Source organism: Gymnodraco acuticeps, unplaced genomic scaffold, assembly GCF_902827175.1.
Source record: "Gymnodraco acuticeps unplaced genomic scaffold, fGymAcu1.1, whole genome shotgun sequence".
Taxonomy (NCBI): domain Eukaryota; kingdom Metazoa; phylum Chordata; class Actinopteri; order Perciformes; family Bathydraconidae; genus Gymnodraco; species Gymnodraco acuticeps.
The window spans coordinates 928116-948930 of NW_022990510.1; the positions used below are offsets into that span (position 1 = coordinate 928116).

At 40.9% G+C, this 20815-nt stretch overlaps 2 protein-coding genes across 3 annotated transcripts in view; one reads left to right on the top strand and one right to left on the bottom strand.

The window, feature by feature from the left end:
• Window positions 1-19122, bottom strand: part of il16 (interleukin 16) — a 54325-nt gene extending 35203 nt beyond the window's left edge. The window contains exons 1-4 of one of the 2 annotated variants that reach the window (XM_034226975.1): window positions 18928-19122; window positions 18208-18448; window positions 14214-14350; window positions 13617-13734 (exon numbers count right to left, since the gene is read on the bottom strand). In XM_034226975.1, coding sequence (XP_034082866.1) covers window positions 13617-13734; window positions 14214-14350; window positions 18208-18448; window positions 18928-19085 — 654 coding nt within the window. In that variant the 5' untranslated portion in view covers window positions 19086-19122. Of the gene's footprint in view, window positions 1-13616; window positions 13735-14213; window positions 14364-18207; window positions 18449-18927 lie in introns of those variants that run through there. The other variant, XM_034226976.1, reaches the window with a different exon arrangement.
• LOC117553157 lies at window positions 6044-8512 on the top strand. The gene is made up of 7 exons (XM_034226977.1): window positions 6044-6428; window positions 6539-6623; window positions 6722-6856; window positions 6941-7098; window positions 7207-7315; window positions 7432-7675; window positions 7986-8512. Exons 1-7 carry the CDS (start codon window positions 6174-6176, stop codon window positions 8377-8379), a joined length of 1380 nt encoding a protein of 459 aa, XP_034082868.1. The 5' UTR covers window positions 6044-6173; the 3' UTR covers window positions 8380-8512.
• Window positions 19123-20815: the final 1693 nt, after the last annotated feature.

The following is a 20815-nucleotide window of genomic DNA, read 5'->3' on the forward strand; positions in this document are numbered from 1 at the left end:
CGCATAACTGGGAATCAGTGTAATGGAGGATTCCACTATCTATTGTAGAAACTTTAGCAAAACAAATTACGTAGGATAGCGACTAGAGTAGGGAGGGACCTTCACCGGCCGGCTGAATGATGATTGGATGTCGTGTTGCCAAGAGACTTTGTCTAATGGCGCATATCTACTACAGGGCCTCGCTCGGTATGGCTAGGCCTTGTGGCTCACTTTATGCTGCGTTTCCATTACAGTTTAGTAGCTGGGGCAGTAACTATAGTAACGCAGTGTAGGCGGAGCCGTGACATCATCTTCAATGAGAACCACAGAAAAACAACATCAGCCGTTAGTTGATAGCACTCAAGCTCACAGCTCCTCATATCTGTTCAGAAACTAGACAAAAGTGAAACAAGTACAAACCACAGACTGCCTGTGTCATGGCGAATACAGTCGCTGCTTTATTTATGTCTGTAGGCCGTTGTTGTGAGTGTGGACGGTCAGAGCATATACTACGTTAGCTTAGCCGATCTCCATTTAGAAAACACGCTTTTTAAAAGGTGTTTCGCCTGCCGTCTGTCTGTAGTCTTGTCAAAACAAACGTGAATTACAATTAAAACACGGTCAAATATGTTCATTTTGTTGTAGTTCTAGCCCCCTTGCCAGTGATTCTCTCTCTAGTTTAGCATACTCAATCCCGACTCAGCCTGGTTGTTGGCCCGGAAAGAACCTCGATTTTATGGGGCCAGAAAAATTGTGAAATAGTACCTGCTAGCCGGAACAACGCCAAGTGGAAACGCAACCAAAATAATACGGACGTTTAAAACCTATACAAGCATAGCTTTCAGAGAGGAAAGCAGGTGACATTTGTGTGATAAGCTGCATGATCAAATATGTATGTGTTCATTTCAGTGGCTATATGCTGTGTAATTACTGCTCAACTATATCTGTGTTTGTGTTTTATTGATTTCTCTCTGTTTTATTCTTTCATATGATGAGTACTAAATTGCCACAACATTTTGGAGTAGTTGGCTGAAACAGATGTGTGTGCGTTAAAGGGGAATGAGTGTCCTACAACTTTAAATAAATCCACTATTGACTTATGTTACGGCACGGTGCCTGGTGCGTTCAAGTCCCTGACCATGCCCCCTTTTGGAGCTTCATACCACACGAGCGTTCTTCTGGTGCCGATCAAACCCATCTGCAGGAAACAAGTGTGCACAAAAAAAACTGTGAAATGTTGGACAGAGGAAAGCATTGCCACCTTACAGGCATGTTTGGACTGCACGGATTGGGATGTGTTTTATAGCTCATGCTCTGATCTCAATGAACTGACGTCAACTGTCTCATCCTACATATCATTTTGTGTGGAGTCTAACATTCCTTGTAAAGACATTACCGTCTTCCCTAATAATAAGCCGTGGGTCATGAAGGAACTAAAGAGTGTTATAAATAGAAAGAAACGTATATTTTATACTGGAAATAGTCAGGACAAAAAATAAATTAACAGAGAATTAAGAAATGAGATAAGAAAATCTAAAATAGCTTATAAGGTGGAACTCAAATACAGCAGTGGAGATCTTCGGGAACCCTGGAGGGGAATCAAATCAATGTCCTCCATCTCCCAGGGTAACAACAATGACAGGGCTAGGAATACAATTAACATTGAGGGAACAAATGAGGCAGACCTCCCCAATGCTTTTAACATTTTTTATTCTCGATTCGAGAAAAATGATTTCTCCATAAACACCTCAACCCTTAGAGAGTCTCTCTCACCTATCTCAGACATAGTCATTGAACAGGATGATGTTAGGAATCTCTTAAAACGAGTCAATATTAGGAAGGCCCCAGGTCCTGACCATATTTGTGGGCGTACACTCCAGTATTGTGCTAGCAAACTCTGTGGTGTTTTCCAGCATATCTTCCAACTGTCACTTCAGAATAGCCAAATTCCTGATATGTGGAAATCCTCAACTGTAATTCCCATCCCGAAGAAGCCTCATCCTAAAGTCCTAAATGACTTCAGACCGGTGGCTTTAACGTCATTGGTAATGAAAATGTTTGAAAAAATTGTTAAAGGCCTTAAAGGTCATGTCAGTAATAGGTGGTGAACTTGATCCACTACAATTTGCGTATCAGGCAGGGAGGCTTAGAGGATGCAAAGCTTTTTATACTGCACACCCTCCACAAACACCTTAAAAAGCCACAAGCCCATGCCAGGCTTTTGTTTGCTGACTTTTCTTCAGCATTTAACACAATGCAGCTGCATCTCCTGGTAGAGAGCCTATTATGTCATTTTAAACTGACAGTTTTCTGGATTTAAATGTCTCCAAAACCCAGGAATTGATCATTGATTTTAGACGTCACAAGGATGTTCCTAAGGAGTGCATCATACACAATGACAAGGTAGAAATTGTCACATCATACAAATACTTGGGCACCATTTTCGATGACCACCTCAAATTTGATGTGAATACTGAGTGTATTGTGAAGCGGGGTCAACAGAGAATGCACCTTCTTCGCAAACTGAACTCTTTCTCTGTCAGGCCTTTCATTCTTTGTTGTTTTTACCAAGCATTCATTGAGAGCCTTATTTGTTTTTCTTTTATCTGCTGGTTCCATAGCCTTACACTGAAAGACAGGAACAGCCTGAATAGCATTGTTAAAACCTGCTCCAAGATCATCGGCGTGAAACAGAGAGACTTAAATTCCTTCTGTAACCAACAGATTCTGCGGAAAGCAGAGAGCATTCTGAACTCTCCAGGTCATGTACTTTCACATGAATTTCGTCTGTTGCCATCAGGGCGTAGATATGCTCTACCTGATCAAAGGACTAATCGCTTTTCTAAATCATTCATCCCTTCTGCACTCAAACTTTTAAATTCTTGAAAAGGCTTTTAACTTGATTATTTATTTATTTATTATTGTGATACTTTGAACTATTTATAGTGTAAATTAGAATTATTCACATCTGTGCTCCCGGGTGTATCTGTGTGTTTTTTTCTTTTCTTGTATGTTCCTGCCTGTGTACATGACATAAGCTGCTGCTCATAACCAATTGCCCCTTAATAAATAAATTAATAAAGTTGTTGATTGATTGATTGAGTGTGTGTTCTGTCATGACTCCAAAGCATGACTGTGGGACTGCCTGAGGGCAAGAGGGACATAGAGACACACACACACACACACACACACTGTAAGGAGAGGGGGCAAAACAGATGGAGTTAACAACTGCTGACTCATTGCCTAGGGTCCCGCCTAGAAGTGAGACTGGCCAATGGAGAACTACCAGCTCACGGTCTAGGGTTCGCTCAGAAGTCAAACTGGCCAATGGAGAACTGCCAACTCACTGGCTAGGTCGTCCAGAAGTGAAATCACCAATAACAAATAGCTAGGGAGGAGCAACCGACACAACTCCCACAGAATGTGTTTAAATACTGTAACATTCTTACAGTCGGCGCTCTTTTCCTGACTGGCTGTCGTGGTACGTATATCACATGGTGGTAGGAATTGAGCCCGGAGCACTCTGTAATGATTTCCACCTTGTTTAATACTTTTCGCCTCATTCTGGTGATGGTGACGTGTGTTGTGCGAGACCAGAGATGTAGTTCATTGAGCGGTTTCACACAAAAATAAGTGTTTACACAGTTTTACGACAAACTTATTTTTCTTGACTTGCAAAATTATCTTTTAAATTAACAAACATCATATGTGTAATTCATGGCACAATTAAAACGGGATCGAAAGATAATTACATATTTTTTCCGAAATAAGGTCCCATGGAGGTCCACCGGAAAGGGAGGGACTTCGGCTCTCTCTAGGGGACTGCGTCGGGTCGATGATCGTGTTGCTTTTAATCGTACAAAGCCAGATTAAATTAAATAACTACTTCTCAACCCTTGTACTTTTCTCCAGAGTGCAGTGGTTCATTGTTTATTAATGTGGTTCAGCGGCATTTACCGACCACCGGAGTTTAGTTTACTTTTATCTCACGGCAGAGTTTATTCTCCGTTAACTCACGGCAGTGGCCGCTGGAAAGTATTCACTGTCTGACTGTCACACAAGCAGCTGATAAATATCCCCCATCCCCATAAGTGAATGTGTTTCAGTCTGAATTGACGCAGTTCGGCATCACAACGCTGTTATTAAAGTTTCTCTGGTATTAGACAGGTGATGTTAGCATAGCAACTGAAGCTCATCTGACTATGTGTGACACACGCTTTCACTGTCAATCTCACGCTCTCACTCTGCCCAAACTATTCTCACGCCAAAACAAGATGAACTGGCGATCGTTTTTGGTTGGTTATTTACAATGTTGAGTTGACAGCTGCTCAAGCTGTCGATCCGCTCCCTCCCCGCCCCCACCACTCTTAACAACGTTAACAGACAGCAGAGCAGTGGGAGCTGGTTGGTCAATCTGCGACCCGTATTGCGCATGCGCAGATCCGTCTTAATGCCATGCTTTTCATCAGTCGACGGCGAACTCTACAGAAGGAAAGGTGGGTTTGCACAGTGTACTTTATCGATATCGTTGAATATGTTTGAAAATATGATTAGAGTAAGATAACCTATTCTATAAAGGCCACATATTTGTTTATAAAGTTTGTTAACATTTTAGATTTGTTTGTTTAAACTTGTTTAGAATGTATAGCACATTAAAAGATTGTCACTTGACTTTTATGCTAGGTTTGAAGGGCGCTAAAGTTGTAATTCAGTCCCCTAAATAGCTTAAGCTATGTTAACAGCTAGCTTTTAAAGAATAAAAGAAACATATATTATAACAATAATGGTGTTTTATTATGCAAATTATTTTCTAACTACTATGTATGTATGTATTCAAGACAGACTTTGTAATAAACTGGTATTCCAGATGGAGAGCTTTGTGAAATACTTTAAGAAGACTAAAGAGAGAGAAAGAGATGAGGGACTGGCATTAGCCAACAACAGTTCAGAGGAAAACAGGGGCAGAGGCAGCAGAGTATCCTCAGAGGAGACAATGAGGGAAGATGAAGACGAGACACAAGTGCAGGTAACTTGGCTAGTTCACAATATCATACCCCAAAGGTTTCACAGGTAGCCAAGGCTGCTAGCGAGCTGTTTTTATTGTATTTATTGTAACATTTGCTAGCAAATAACTACACAATTGTAGATTGCTGTTTACACATTTTGATTCCATTATTTGTTATGATTTGTAACATGTTAAGTCAGTGTCTACACTTGTGTTCAATAAACTAATTCAATATCTAAATCTCTTCCTCATAGACCATAGAGAGAGAGTGTGAGGCGCTGTGTGCATCAAAACAAAGGAAGAACGCAGGGGCAGCCTCATATGGCTCCAAGTTTAATTCCCAGTGGACCAAGGAATGGCCATTCATCACGCCTGGGACTACACCTTTTCATTTTTGGTGTTCCATATGCAGGCATGAATTAGAATGCAGACACCAGGGCAGAGCTGATGTGATTCGCCATATCAATAGGGAATCACACTTGAAAAAACAAAAGATGGTTGAGAGCTCTTCAAAAATGAATATGTTCATACAAGGAACGCAAAGCACTGAGATGGGTCAGCGGGAAACACAGGTGATAGTATACAAGTTGGTTAAGTACAGTGATGTTATGGTTATTTAGTGGGGTTTAAGCCGCAGTGATTGGGGTTACATAAACTTTGCCTAACCTGTAAATCATTAAACTGATTGATTAAATACGTCAAAATAATATAAATGACCTGACAGCAGCATACTCACCTATGTAGATATATGATTGTGTTTACTATTTTATATGTCATTACACAACCACAGACCAGAAGAGCCGAAGTGAAGGTGGCCATGACAATGGTGCAGCACAACATCCCATTGGCTTTTTCGGATCGCCTGAGTCCACTGTTCAAGGAGTGTTTCCCTGATTCCAAGATAGCCCAAAAGTATTCCTCAGCCAGGACAAAAACAACAGCCATCATAAACAAGTCTGTAGCCCCATATTTTATGGATGAGCTTGTGAAAAATCTGTGTGATCATCCCTTCTCTTTGGCCACTGATGGGTCCAATGATACTGGTAAGTGTGTTCATGTTGACCATGGGTCACACAGAATTAAGTAAGTAAGTGTTGAATACATTTGTGTCGTCACAGGCAGAGAGAAGTTGAATCCACTGACTGTCAACATTTGGAGTTCACAAGGTGTGATTCAACGATTTCTTGACATGGGTCTGACATCAGGAACCAGCTGTGGCACTGCTGAGGTCATATTCAGCAAAATGAATGAGGTGCTGGAAGGCCACAGTATTCCATGGGCCAACTGCGTGGCCCTTGCAGTTGACAGTGCTAGTGTCAATCTGGGAGCCAGGAATTCGATTAAGAGCAGGGTCCTGGACCAAAATCCATCTATCTACGTTCTTGGCTGTCCCTGCCACATTGTGCACAATAATGCACACGCTGGTGGCTTGGTGTACTCCGAGGTAATGACTTGACAGTCACAACTGTAATTGTTTCTATTTGACTGGGATGGCCACTTTGTACATATTGTAAAAGTATTAACACTAACACATTTATTTTGCTAACCCTCCAGATGTCGGGCTTTGAAGTCGAAGATTTCTGCGTCGATCTTGCCTACTGGTTTAAATCCAGCACCAAGAGAAAGAACATGCTTCATGGCAAGTTATCCTCACATAACACATTTATTCTACTCAAAAGCATTGATTCAGAAATAGTTTGAAGGGCCAATCTAAAATACATATTTTGTTCTATTCAGAATTCTGTGTGTTTTGTGACAGCACGTACATGGAGGTACTTCAGCATTTTAGCATTAGGTGGCTCAGTTTGGATCTGGCTGTCAACCGCATACTCCGTGTCTACAAGGCCCTGACAAGCTACTTCAGATCCACTGGTTTGTAGTCCCATATTCATTATTGATGAAAAATGCAAAACTACAATTTTCTATTTATTATTTTTGAACGTTTTTGTCTTTTAGACGAGAAGCAAGCCAGGTGTCTGCGGCTCCGTGCCTTATTTGAGGATCCATTGACAGAGGTTCATCTCCTCTTCTACCAGGCACTTCTGCCTACATTCTGCCAGTTTAATCTGTTGTTCCAGAGGCAGCACCCATGCATCTATCTTCTCCATGGGCAGGTACATCATTTTACTGTTTGAGTTAGTGTAATGGTAATGTCAAATAGTATAATTGATTCTTATCTTAATGTTCATGGATGGGTGGGTTGTATATTTTCTGTATTTCAGGTGAGGGCATTCATTCGAAAGCTAATGTCCAAATTCTTGAAGCCTGCAGCTTTCAGAACAACTAGCTTGGAGAGTGTTGATCTTCAGGATCAAGAAAACCAACTGCCAGGTGAATACAATTGACTGTTATAGCCTATATTATTTGACCCTTTTATGACAACTGAAATAATCTACAGGTATATAGTATGGGCAAAATAATGCATGGTAGTCTTTTTTTCCTTTCAGACACCCAGCTTGGCATTGGACTGACTACAAAGTCCACACTGATAAGGCTGCATGAAGCTGGTGAGATTCCCTCAGGTGATGTCACCAAATTCAACAAGGCAGCAAGAGGCTTCCTGCTTCGGTCTACTGAATATGCACTGAAGAAGCTACCTCTCAATGACCCCCTGCTGCCACATGCTGAGTTTGTGGACTTCAGGCAGAGACAAAACTCCCATGTGGATGATGTGCTCTACTTTGTCCAAAGGTACAATTACTGAACCCTTATTTTCACTTTACCATTACTGCATTTAAACAACGTGAGAAGTTAATTAAAGATAAATGGTGATTTTGACAGGCTTTACAAGCAGTTGAGATGGGTGAACAAATACAGCTTGCTTAGATATTACATTGGGAGATTCTGTTATTGTAAAGGATTATTTATTTCTATCTGGATAGAGAATTGGTTATTGTTTTATGTATATTTATTTACAGAATTCAATAATCTAATGGCAAAATAAATGTCTGAATATTTTGTTTCTATTATAAATAATGTTGTTGCAATTGTCTTTGCCCAGATACAAACACCTTCTTCCTTTTGAGGACCCAAGGGAACAGGACAGGATTTTGGATGAGTTCCTGGAGTACCAAATGCTGGAGGAAACGGATATCCCTGACATGGTCTGGAAAGGTGCCCTGGTGAGTGTTGGAGAGGAAGAACAATTCCATCGTATGGACATGGTGTGGGCACACTTGACTACGCAGAAGAGCCGAGTAACTGGTAAAGAACAGTTCCCCAGACTTGGGAAGGTGGCCCAGCTTGTCCTATGCCTACCTCACTCTAATAGGGATGCAGAACGAGTCTTCTCAGTAATTGGACTGAACAAAACAGAGTGTCGAAACAGACTTGCACTTGATGGGACACTGTCATCCATTATGTGCATCAAAGGAAGTCAGATTGAACCATGCTGATTCAAATACGAACCACCAGTAGAAATGATAAACAAGTCAAAGTCTGCTGCTTATTGTTCGACTAGGCCAAAATAGAGTCACAATAAAACAGTGGAAACAAACATGTGTTTGACTTTCATTAGTGAATGAAACTTTGTGCCATTTATAGTCTATGTCCAATATTGTGTATTTGTATATATTGTATATATATATATGGTACGGTCCCGCTACGGACGCGATAGCAGTCATTTAGTGTGCATACGTGTAATTAAACCCATGATATCAAAATCTCACTCCAGCCAGGTACCCAAAGTTGGCAACCCTGATGTATTGATTCCATCCGATAGCTGCTATAATACAAAACAACACGTCTGCCTCTCTCCACAATGATCAATAACAGTGAACGGATGGTCAAAGTAAGGTACAAATAAACAGAATCACACGAAGCCTGGTTAGTGTTGCCTGACTTTATAAAGTGTGTTTATAAGCACTACTGCTTGTGCTACTGCCAGGGTTGCCAACTTTGGGTGCCTGGCTGGAGTGAGATTTTGATATCATGGGTTTAATTACATATGCGCACTAAATGACTGCTATCGTGTCAGCAGCGGGACCTTAGCATATATAATAGGATATACAATATATACAAATACACAATATTGGACACAGACTATAAAGGGCACACAGTTTCATTCACTAATGAAAGTCAAACACATGTTTGTTTCCACTATTTTATTGTGTGCCTGTCGCGATAAGCAAATTGACTTATCGTACGATAAATAAAAATGAACTCGATACATTGCCATTTACATGAGGATGTGACTAGCAGTTTGAAAGGATGTACTTGAATTATTATTATATATTATCATTATGTCAGTGGTCTTAAATGGTCATACAACGGTGCCGACAATATTATCGTTTATCGCAATAATTTCCGGGAAAATGTATCCAACAAAATTAATTATCGTGAGATGCCTATACATGAAACACACAGACACACACAAATCTACAGACTTACTCCAAACATATATATTAATTAACACACTCTCACTCTCATATACTCTTTGACTCTATATCTTAGATCTGCCCATGCGCAATACGGGTCGGAGTATTTCTGTTGGGTAATCTATGGTAGGGCTAACCCCAGTGGTGGGGCTCAAATCAGTATTTGCAATGTAATTACATACACGCTCCCCTTGACAGTGAAACGCCACGCGTGAGGTTTAGATTATTTCCCTGTCTCAATCCAAATTGAACTGTATCAAATAAAAAGGCACATTTGTCTTGAAGTAAAAAAAAAAGGGTGACCTGGAGCCAATCCTGCAATTTCCCCACAGGTGAAAGAGTTGACATGCTGAAAACCCAACCCCTGCAGGGGGGTCTGGGGGGATTCTCCCCCAGGAGATCTTTTGAAATACTAACATAAAATACACATTCTGGTACTCTCTTGAGAAGACAAATAAATAAATGTATTACTACACGACATATTTAAAAAATGAATGCCATTTTAGTTTTGTGTTACTTTGTTCTGAAAGCTGAACCTGCTGCTCCTCACAGAGAGAAGAGGGAAGAGGCTGTGAATTACTTTACATTGTGGATCCACAATGTAACGTCATTCACACAGCCTCTTCCGGTAGAGGAGGGAAGAGGCTGTGTGAATGATGTTACATTGTGGATAAGGGTGGATAGCCCCCATTGTTCTGTGTGTCAAAATGAAAGACAGCCCACACATCAATCATCAAACCGTGGGGTCTTATTTCATTACGTGTTGATTTCTATCAACACGTAATGTTGTATGTATCGATGTATATAGAGATGTAGGCTACTACAGCAGAAGTATTCTCCGTCGGGACTTCCTGCAACAACACCACGCCGTTATCTTGATTCTGATTGGCCAGAAGACATTATCAAAGATGCTCTATTGAGAAGACGATCACTACGTGACAACAGTTTTCAAAACCGTTTCTTGTCTTCGGTATTCTTGTTTTTGGCGTGAGAATAGTTTGGGCAGCGTGAGATTGAGAGTGAAAGCGTGTGTCACACGCCAGATGCGTGAGAGTTGGCAACCCTGTTGTAGGCAGGCATGACAGTCGACCCATGTTCAGGGGAGGAGGGTTTAGTTTCCTGCACGCCTCGACGTAAGAGAGACGTAAGCGACGCCACCTCTTAGCTCCGAAGCTCTTGCCTCTAGACCGACAATTTTTTGGAGCTGGAAGTGAACCGGATTCCGGAGCTAAGAGCCGGCCCGCAGCGGTGTGAACAGGAAAAACCGGCGCTTTTCAGGCTCCAGCTCCGAGTCGGAGCTGAAAAAGCGCTGGTGTGAAAGGGGCAATATTGTGGCATAAGCCGTTTTCTACAGGTATATTTTACCTGCATATTTTTCTTTATGATTTTACTTGTGTAGCCCAAGTACTGATTCCACACGATAGCTGCTATAATAAAAAACAAGAGGAAAACATTAGAGACAGTGTGCTTCGCTTCAAAACGGCAAATAAGAGAGAACGGATGATCATTAAAAGTAAGCTCAAAACAAACAGCATCAAACTCTGCCTGGTTAGTGTTGCCTCACTTTATATAAGTGTGTTTTTTATAAGTGTGTGGTCGCGATCTAGTCCCTTTGCTCAGCGCCCCTGCCCCCGCCTCGTGACGTTTTTGGTTTTGCTTTGATGAGGGGCATAAGACCTGAAACCCACTTCCTCTGGACCAATGAAAGCACACCATGCTGGGTTCAGTGCTAACAGCTCTAGTCTATAATGAGACATCCATACATGAGCTTGTACATGAGCAGCTCCTTGTGTTAAGGTAAAACTCACAATGTGATTTTTACTCAACTATACAATATATTTAACGAAATTACCTTGACAATTGACAAATTCCTTGACTGTGCATTTCTGGAATATACATTGTGTTTAGCTTGAATAAACAAGTGTTATTCCTCAAATTCCACAAGCAGTTTGAAGCCAACAAATTATATAAATGTTGCTGAATTTTCTTCTCTTCACATGACTCTTTTTGATAAATGCATTCTTTAAATGCCTTTTTGTTTGTTTCCATCTCTGACTGAATCAAAAGAGCCTTTTGTCTGAGTGTGTGTGGGAAGACTGGCAGACTGCAGAGACATGACATGCCCACACACACATAGTTTGTTGTCTATCATTTCAGCCCAACAGTCCCAGGATGCTCTGTGTTGGGCATGCAAATGATCCTTTAGAAATCAATTGCACTTTGTTTATAAATACATTTAGATTTATTTAGAAGAAAAAAAGCTTATCATACGGACCAGTAGTCAGGATTATGGAAGCCTGTTTGCACCACAGGAAAAATAAATAAAAATCATGTAAGTCAAAATTATACGGAGTCCCTAAAGGGACATGAAAAAAACAAAAAAAAACAGGATAACGGGTTAGTAGCTCGTGCGCACGAGAAACTAACCCGTTATCCCGACTTTTAAAAAAAACAAATTAGAAAGTTACCGGTGTGCCAAGGAGGAAGTGGAACGCACAGGAGACAACAGTGTAATTGCATGCAGACTGTTATGTTTACGTGGGGAAATGACAGTGCATACATTATTTGAGATATATTTCGTACTCAGACTTCGTTTTAAGGACTTTTCGGCCAGAGGTGTGTGCGGTCACTCCAGGAGGCAGCGGGACGTGTAACTCAAAGAAGAGCAGCACCAGTGCTCAAAGAGCTTTTACGCACCGCCTACACTGTGTTTACCTTCATTGAACAGCTAAAGAGTGACCGCAGGCTGTTACGTTTTAACCACACACCCCCACACACCGAACTGCCCGATTACTCCCCCTTTTATTAGTTTTATGAAGGAGATGTCCGGTCACCAAGGCGCATGATGGGCGGACTGGGATTAAAAATCAGCCCGGGAATCTCACTCAGCCTCACCCAGCCCAGCCCACGTAAACTGTCTCATTATAATGACTTAGCTATCTCATTATAATGACTTAGCTATCTCATTATAATGACTTAGCTATCTCATTATAATGACTTAGCTATCTCATTATAATGACTTAGCCAACTCATTATAATGACTTAGCTATCTCATTATTATAACTGTGGATGAAATTCCACTTAAAAAACAGAAACAACCTGTTTGGCAAGAAATAAACAAACAATAGAAGTTTAAAGCAACATTTTGTTATTTAATAAAGTCAATAAAAGTCCAAAAGCATTTAACAGAGTTAATCTATTTCAGCTGAAAGGACAGAGTCTTGCACTAAAAGGTTGGTACAAGATTTGACAACATACAAAATAAAATAAAAACACTTTATACACTACAGAAGGAGGGAAGGGGAAGGTCCTCAGCAAGCACATTTACAAGAAGTATTGACCAAATGGTTGAAACGTACATACAGCTATGCAATATACATTACAGGAAAACATTTGGCCAGACGGTTGAAACTCACATACATGTTCATTACAAACCAATGGTTGTAGAGACAGCCTTTTGTTTGTTCTAAGGAAGTGGAAATTAGAGGCTAGATGTCAATTCAAACCGTGGGAAATAAACAGATAATGAAGTTAGAGTAATACTTATGATTAAATGAGATTTAATGATATATTTCTAAAACAATCTCTTCATTATGACTTACTATCATATAAGAGCAATTTTAAAATTAGCTTTCATCCCTTTACACCAAAGCAACAGAAGCAAGTGTGTGGGACACACTTAGCTGAACTAATGGATACTATAATTGAAGACTACTTCAGACGCGGATTCACAAATAAGGACATTTTAGTGGTTTTGGAGGAATCACACAATATTAAACTAAGCCTACGGACACTACAGAGGAAGCTACAAAATAACAAGCTTTGGCGTGTGGCAAGAGCAGAAACAATGTATTCTCTTCAGGAGTGCTCCAAAATCAGGATTGCTTACAGCTAGCTAGTGTATTGCTTTCACTTGCTGGTAGTCGGCTTAAATCATAATAATGAGATATTAAGTCCTAATAATGAGATATTAAGTCATTATAATGAGATAGTAAGTCATTATAATGAGATAGTAAGTTAACCATATCAAAATTCAACTTAAGTTTGCTGAAATGATTATACACACAGAATGTGCAGCTATCTGCTAGAGCAGGTCAAAGACTAAATGTGCTCATATCGAAAGCTCTGTATCTAACGAGTCAATATCAATGGAGTATGCTTCATGTACTGTAGACAGTAGTTAGGTGTTTTCCAAAAATATGAGAAAAGAGGAAGAAAATGCCATGGAGTCAATTTCACGTGTTAGCTTGAATTACCTCACTGAAGGCTTTTATGTGAACGCTCCTCATCCCCTCCGCTGCAATCCAAGTACTGCCGTTTAGAAAGTGTCCGTTAAAGGGAGCCAGCTTGTCTGGGCTCAGGAAGCTGCAGCGTCTGAAGAGAAAGCATACAGACACAGAAACACAAGAAAAACCTTACTGCATAAACAAAACATCTTTCTTCCAAGTGCTTCGGTTGCCTAAACATAACCCTGAACAGTTCCCAACAGAAAAGTGTTACAAAGTTAAACATTAGTGAACATTCTGCATTAAAATACTAGGAAAAGCTATAAAATATTATGAGGAGGATGAGATTACATTGCATCCATTGTTTTCACAATGGCCACACAACCCCCCCTACGCAGTCCTTTGCACTGATTTAGCACAGGCCTATTTTTATTTTGAATGCCTGGTAGGAAAGTGATCAGTTCCTGTGGAGCAGCTGGATAACACTAGTAGTTCACATAACCTTCATGACTCTCATGTTGCACATTTCTCAGTTTTTCACCTAATATGAATGAAGTTTTTGTAATTCTACCCAAAGTGCAGCTTTGACCTTGAAGTGCTTAGCGGTGTGTTGCTGTGTTTTATTACCTCTGTGTGGTCTCTCCATTCCTCCCTGGCACATTAGGGTCTTTGTCTTCTGTCTGGACACTGTTATCAGCCGTCTGTGGCCCACATACCTCCTCAGCCGGCCCTGTGGCTACACACATCTTCCAGATACTGCTCTCCTGTATGGGCACACACATTAGTTACAGTGAAACAGTGAACAAGTAACCTCTATACTGGGAGTAGAAAGCAAGCTGTATGAGCGTATCAAACATCTGGCTGAGTGGGGAGAGTGGGGTAAGATGAGGTGATTCTTACTTATGTTGTCCTCATGAGATATAAGTAAAATGACAACAACAGCCTTTACTTCAGGATGTCTTCTGTCAATCAAAGTGAAAATAATGCATCTATCACAAAGGGCCATGAAAATATGACTTCTCCAAAAAAAGGCTTAACTTGCCCCATCCAAGGGGTAAATGAATCCACATAAGGGGTAAATGAATCCACATAAGGGGTAAATGAATCCACATAAGGGGTAAATGAATCCACATAAGGGGTAAATGAATCCACATAAGGGGTAAATGAATCCACATAAGGGGTAAATGAATCCACATAAGGGGTAAATTTAACCATGGGGAAAAATTTACCAATTTCCTTGTTTTTACCATTTTTACAAATGTGCACAGTTTCTTTAGATAAAGGGGTCAACTTACCCACTGTCTTACCCCGCTCTGCCCTAAGGTCTTAAACTGGGCCCCAGTGTTTTGAGCATGTTCTCATAGTTCTTGAGGGGACATGTGATCAGATTATCAAACAAATGTTATACAGACAGAGTGGTTGTGCTCTCAAAATGTGTACTACGGTATTTTCTTTATGTCAATTACTATTTGAATGGAGCAATCACATGGATGTTTAATGCATGAGAAACAAAGAAATCCAATAATTGATAAGCATGAAAACTTAAATGTGTTTAAATAATGCCCCTTATGACAACATAGCTGTATTTACAAAGACATTATTCACTTTGACTGTAAATGATTTAGTCTCAACATAAACTCCAAATGGACATGTCTGTATGTAATAACGTTAGTGTCTGGTTGGTGATTAAAAGTGATTGATGTTCGACCTGGTGTGAATTCGCCCCAGAGGGGAAGCCCTGCTCCATTAAGGGACTGTGGAGCTCAGCTTTGGTCAGGAGAGTTTAGCAGCCTGTGCTCGAGTCATGAAGTGGGACAACAGCCAGCTTAACATCTTCACTATGATCGACATGAAATCTCAGTTTCGTATGGTTAATATATCTGTAGGGCTATAGGAAGAGACACTTTTTAGAGTTATTTCTGAAGCCAATAGAGTGGTGCATTGATTAAATATCTTTGTAGACTTAGCATCGCAAAGGGGTCCCTCAACAAAAAGCAATGAGATTTTTTCATTGGATTACTATATTTATGAGACGTACACATTTTGTTCAGCAGGATAATCTCCACATATTTACACCACTTTGGGAGTTTTGAAACCTAAAGAAGTCAAAAGCTCATACTAAGGTAATAATAATGCTGATACAAGGACCAATAACTCCATCACGGTTGCATGGCTGCGCATCACAACCGCTAAGCTAAAGGTGGCTTAAGTTCGGTGTGATGACAAGTAGTTGTTTATTTAGTCAATGTAAGCAACTGCCGTTTTTTAAGACCTGTCACTTCGAACACATTTCATTCATGTTTCGCTCAGGATGAATTATCACCTGATTTCCCTCTGGCACCTTCATCACCACACATTTCAGTTGTGATGGTACAATGGTAAAGATCAGTGAATGACCTCTACTCTACAGCCATCCACCTTATGGCACATGTTTGTAGCAGGGAGTTAGGATATGTCTCCATTCATAAATGCAATCAGAGAATGCTTCAAATCCATTGAAATGTTGTACATATTTGTTTAAGTCAGTTCATATCTATAGACTTTATAGCCAATTTTAGATCGCCAAAAAGTATTTTACGATCTGGACATGTGAAATTTCTACATCAATAAAGATGTAAAGCTACATCTTATTTGTCAGTTATTGTCATTTAACTTTATTTGAAGTTACAGAAATGTAGCCGATTGGCTCATTTGATCAGATGTAAATGTGAGTATCATTTTAATAAAGATAAATATTGTCGAAACAGCACAGCCTTTGTCTCAAGTTTTAACATTCAGCACGCACGCACGCACGCACGCACACAGACAGACAGACAGACAGACAGACAGACAGACACACACACACACAGACACACACAGACACACACACAGACACACACACACACACACACACACACATACACACACACACATACCATGTATACATCACTTCAGGGGACATTACAGTGACTTACATGCATTTCCTGGAGACTTATCCTAACCTTAACCATAACCAACACATGCCTAACCCTAACCCTTGCCCTAATCCTAAACCTAACCAAGTCTTCACCGTAAAATTAATGATTCCCCTCATGGGGACTTCCAATGTGTCCCCATAAGGGAGGCGAGTCCCCACACGTGGCTGTGTAAACAGATTTAGGTCCCCACAAGTATAGTAATGCTCGGCCACACACACACACACACACACACACACACACACACACACACACACACACACACACAGACACACACACACACACACACACACACACACACACACACACACACACAGCCAGTAGTGTGCATAGCGCAGCGTTTGCATGTTGACACTTTGTAGGATACACAAAACACACATTTGTACAATATCCTGATTTTGTTTGATAACGGTATATTAAATAGTGGATGTTCCGGGTCCATCGGTTGACTTTGTTTGGACTTGTTAGTTTGTTTGTTTATGAATGATTTAAGTCATCACTATTGACTATTGTCTGCCTTGGTTGACTCATTGGTTCAAACAAAGTAAATGACTCTATTTGGTTTAAATCATCTGGAATAATGCTGTACAATATTCTTAAGCTCCAATTCAGATACATTGGAGCTTTCCGAATAAATACAACTTGCAAATATGGAAGTTTTCTTTAACCATATGCTAGACTGCCTATTGTATTGTAGTGAGAAAGAAAGTAAATAATGAAGTGCATTGCCAGGGGTTAGGGTTATTATGCTTTGCATAATGTGTACTCAACACAACAAAGGGAAAATTAAGTAACATGTGATTTTGAAATGTTTGATTTGAGCAATGCAAACTGTGAAAATGTTGATTATGAGAGAAATAGACTTGTAGCAAGCCAACTTCCTTTTTCAAATCGATCAGTATTTGGAAACAACAATCAATTATCCCTTCAACATGGATAGCTTTCTAATATCTGCCTCACACCTATTTCTCTCAAATTCTTCAATCCATGGTCTGTCGCCTGGCAAAGACTTCCAGCACAGAGAACAGAGAAGGATTCGATCATGGCTCAATGAGACAGCGGGAACAAAACCACAAGCATCAATAAGTAATCCTGCTGGAGTTCGAGAAACATCAGGGGATAGCTATGGTCGTAGGGTTTATCTTCTGGGGACCATGAAGGTCTGTAAACTATTTCAATCCTGTCCAACATTTGTAAAGAGTCTGGGTCGTGGTGATGGACTGACCCACATCCCTGGAGTCATGCTGCTCAGAAAACGGAAATTCGCCAGGTTCCACAATGTATTACAATATTAGGTTAATCACTTAATGAACTTGTGTAACAGTAACAGAATAATTGTGAATTGAGCCGACATAAAAAACAACGTCTGATCAACAAGAGATATTTACACTTAACCAAATGAAGTCAGTATGTTAAATGGCCTAAAATAATATATCTACATATTCAAGTTAAATTAATTATAGAATTATATTTTCATCCAGTTTAATATGTATAATACATGTATACATAACAAAATAAACATAATACATAATTACAACTAAGGCATCACATGTAAAGTAAAGCAAGGGTCGGAAAGACTTTACTTTGGTTTGAGAATATGCTTAGATGAAGTACTAAAGCATTTGATCACTATTGATGAGTCACCAGTGTAAACTCATGCAGTGTACCTTGATGCTGAAGGACCTCCTGAGGCTCCTTTTATTTCCCCTGAGTGTGACGCTATGGTCTGCCTCCGTGCCTCCTCTTCTCTCCAGAGCTGTCCTCCAGTGTCCATCCTCTGCATCTCCGTACTGTGTTTGATCCCCAACAGTCCCGCCCGTCCTCCCCCCCGGGCCCCACGTCCTGCACCCATGTGACACTTCTTCCAGACAATCATCATTGGTCTTAGAGTGACAGAGGATCAGAGACCTGGACGGAGTCAGTGGAAGTCAGAGAGTGTTCTCCATGACAGGAATGGCAAAGCTGAAGAAGTCAAAACTGGAGCAATAAAGCTTTAAATTCTTGCAACAGAATTTTTGTCAGAACATAAAACTGAAAAAAAGTAATAAACATGGAGCATATTCAAGACTAATATCAGATTCAAATGACCAGCCATCACTCGCTCAGCATTCCCAATGACCCTGACCACCCCCAGATTGAATAAGTTAAGTAGTAATGGTGCTAAATTCCATAGCTTGCTAATCACAATAACGCTGTTGTTTTCTGTACACATGTTTGTTGTTGTATGCAGTTTTGCAAAGAAATACTCTATGTCTTTAAATAATAAGCATTTGCATCAGCATGTGAAAAGGTTACATGTTATCTCTGCCAATGAAGTGTGACTAACCTAACCTAAGTGTCTAGCTTCCTGCGCCGCCCTAACAGTGAGCCAGGTGGGGGGTGCGTACCTGGAGAGCATGGCCAGCTTCTTGGAGCGCTGGTGGTGGCTGCTGGGGGTACTGGGGGGGCTGCTGTTGCTTCTCCCCTGATCGCTGCGTCTTCTCTCCATCCTCCTAGCAGCTGCTGTGCTGGCTTTCCTCCTCTGGTGGGAGTATCTCTGAGGCATGGCTGTCAGAGTGTGTGTGTGTGTGTGCGCAGGGAGCTCGGGAACCATCACACTCCTCCCAGCTGGCCCAAAGCCTAATGGAGAGGGACGCTCTGTAGGGCAATTAGAAAACTCAGTTAGTACAGTCTGACTGCATCCGTCTGTGAGAGCGTTCTGAGAAACGGCTGAGGCTGTTGTGGAGGCTATCGTGGATAAAAGAGCTTTTCTGTTTGGAACGATATGTTTCCTCAGTGCTCATGACTACAGTATGTTTCCTCAGTGCTCATGACTACAGCTTAAGGCTCTGACACAAAAAGACGACAGTCGGAAATTTGAAAATGTGGGGCCTTCCCTGAGTGTCCGTGAGCTTAGTGTTATGTTGAATGTCCCACACTGTCGACTACTTTTTGGATGATTCAGCACGTTGAATCGCCAGCATAGCTTGTCGCCAAGAGAAAGTGGTTTGTAAAAATGGTGGGGAAACCCTGCTTTGTTTGCACTGCTTGATGTTTTCCCTGTTTCCCTTTTTGAATAACGTATAAAGCCTACTGCCCCCTGCTGGTGTGGAGAGATATATCCTTACAAGTAACCGCAGAACATCTGTGCTAGTTGGCAGCTGTTTTAGTCTTTGCGATGTCTTCAAGTGCAATATTTTGGTCAAAACATGTTTCCAGGCTTTAATGTTTCCATGCTGCAAAAAGCTCTTTATTTTCCTCATACTGCCTGTGCTGCAGCAACTCTTTTCACCCTCTGTCTGAAACCAGAGCCCAGTCTGCTCTTATTGGTTAGCTGGCCGGCTCTGTTGTGATTGGTTGATGCATTAGAGATGTCTCGCCCCTTAGCCTATCACGTACAATGTGTTGGAGCGCTAGCCAAAAGAAGCGAAAGTGTTACATAATGATGTCACTATGTTGCTGAAGTAAACAAAGGAGTTCAATGGAGATATTTCAGGCAGGGGGGGGAGAGTGCGTGGGAGAGAAGGAACACACAGATTTGAGCCTTTGCAGACCATTTACATGCACAACAAGCTTTATAACACACTTCATGAAAGGAAAACCCGAAATGGCCTCTTTAATGTATACACATCTATACTATGTGCAAACAGCATCCTCCATCCTCCTTCATAGGATGGAGGTTTATAATGGTCCTTACATTTCATGCTCCAGAGAGCACTATAGGTTGACCCTCTAATGCATTATACATGCTAGTGTACACGGCCTCCTACTGGCTCTTTAGCTGAAACGCAAAAGACCCAAGGTCTAACATCATTATCTTGCTAACCCCCCCACCTCTCAGAAGGTTTAAGCAGTTCTCCAGCTGCATGTGATGTTGATTCTTCGATTGCTCTACACATTGTTACTTTATTAGTCTAGATGATTTCACATTGACTGAATACTTTTATATATAAATAGTCTTTGGTGATCATGTGTAATATAGGTCATGTGAAAGGCCCTGTCAAACATGGTGAAGCATCACAGGCTTACAGCACACAGTTTTCCAGAGTTGGAGCTTAGTCTAATGACGGGATCCGGGACGTGATATTTGTACAGTTTGGGATGGTCAATGGGTCAGATTAGGTGATCATGTTGTCACACACTTTGCTGTGACTTGGCAGAGAGATGTGCCAGGCTACAAGTTGGAGCCTGATCAATTGTAACTTCTGTCTTTCACAATATGCACCAATCAGAGCTCAAGGGAGAGGTGCCAGAAAAGTGAGAGTTCATCACCATCATTATGTGCATATTTACAGT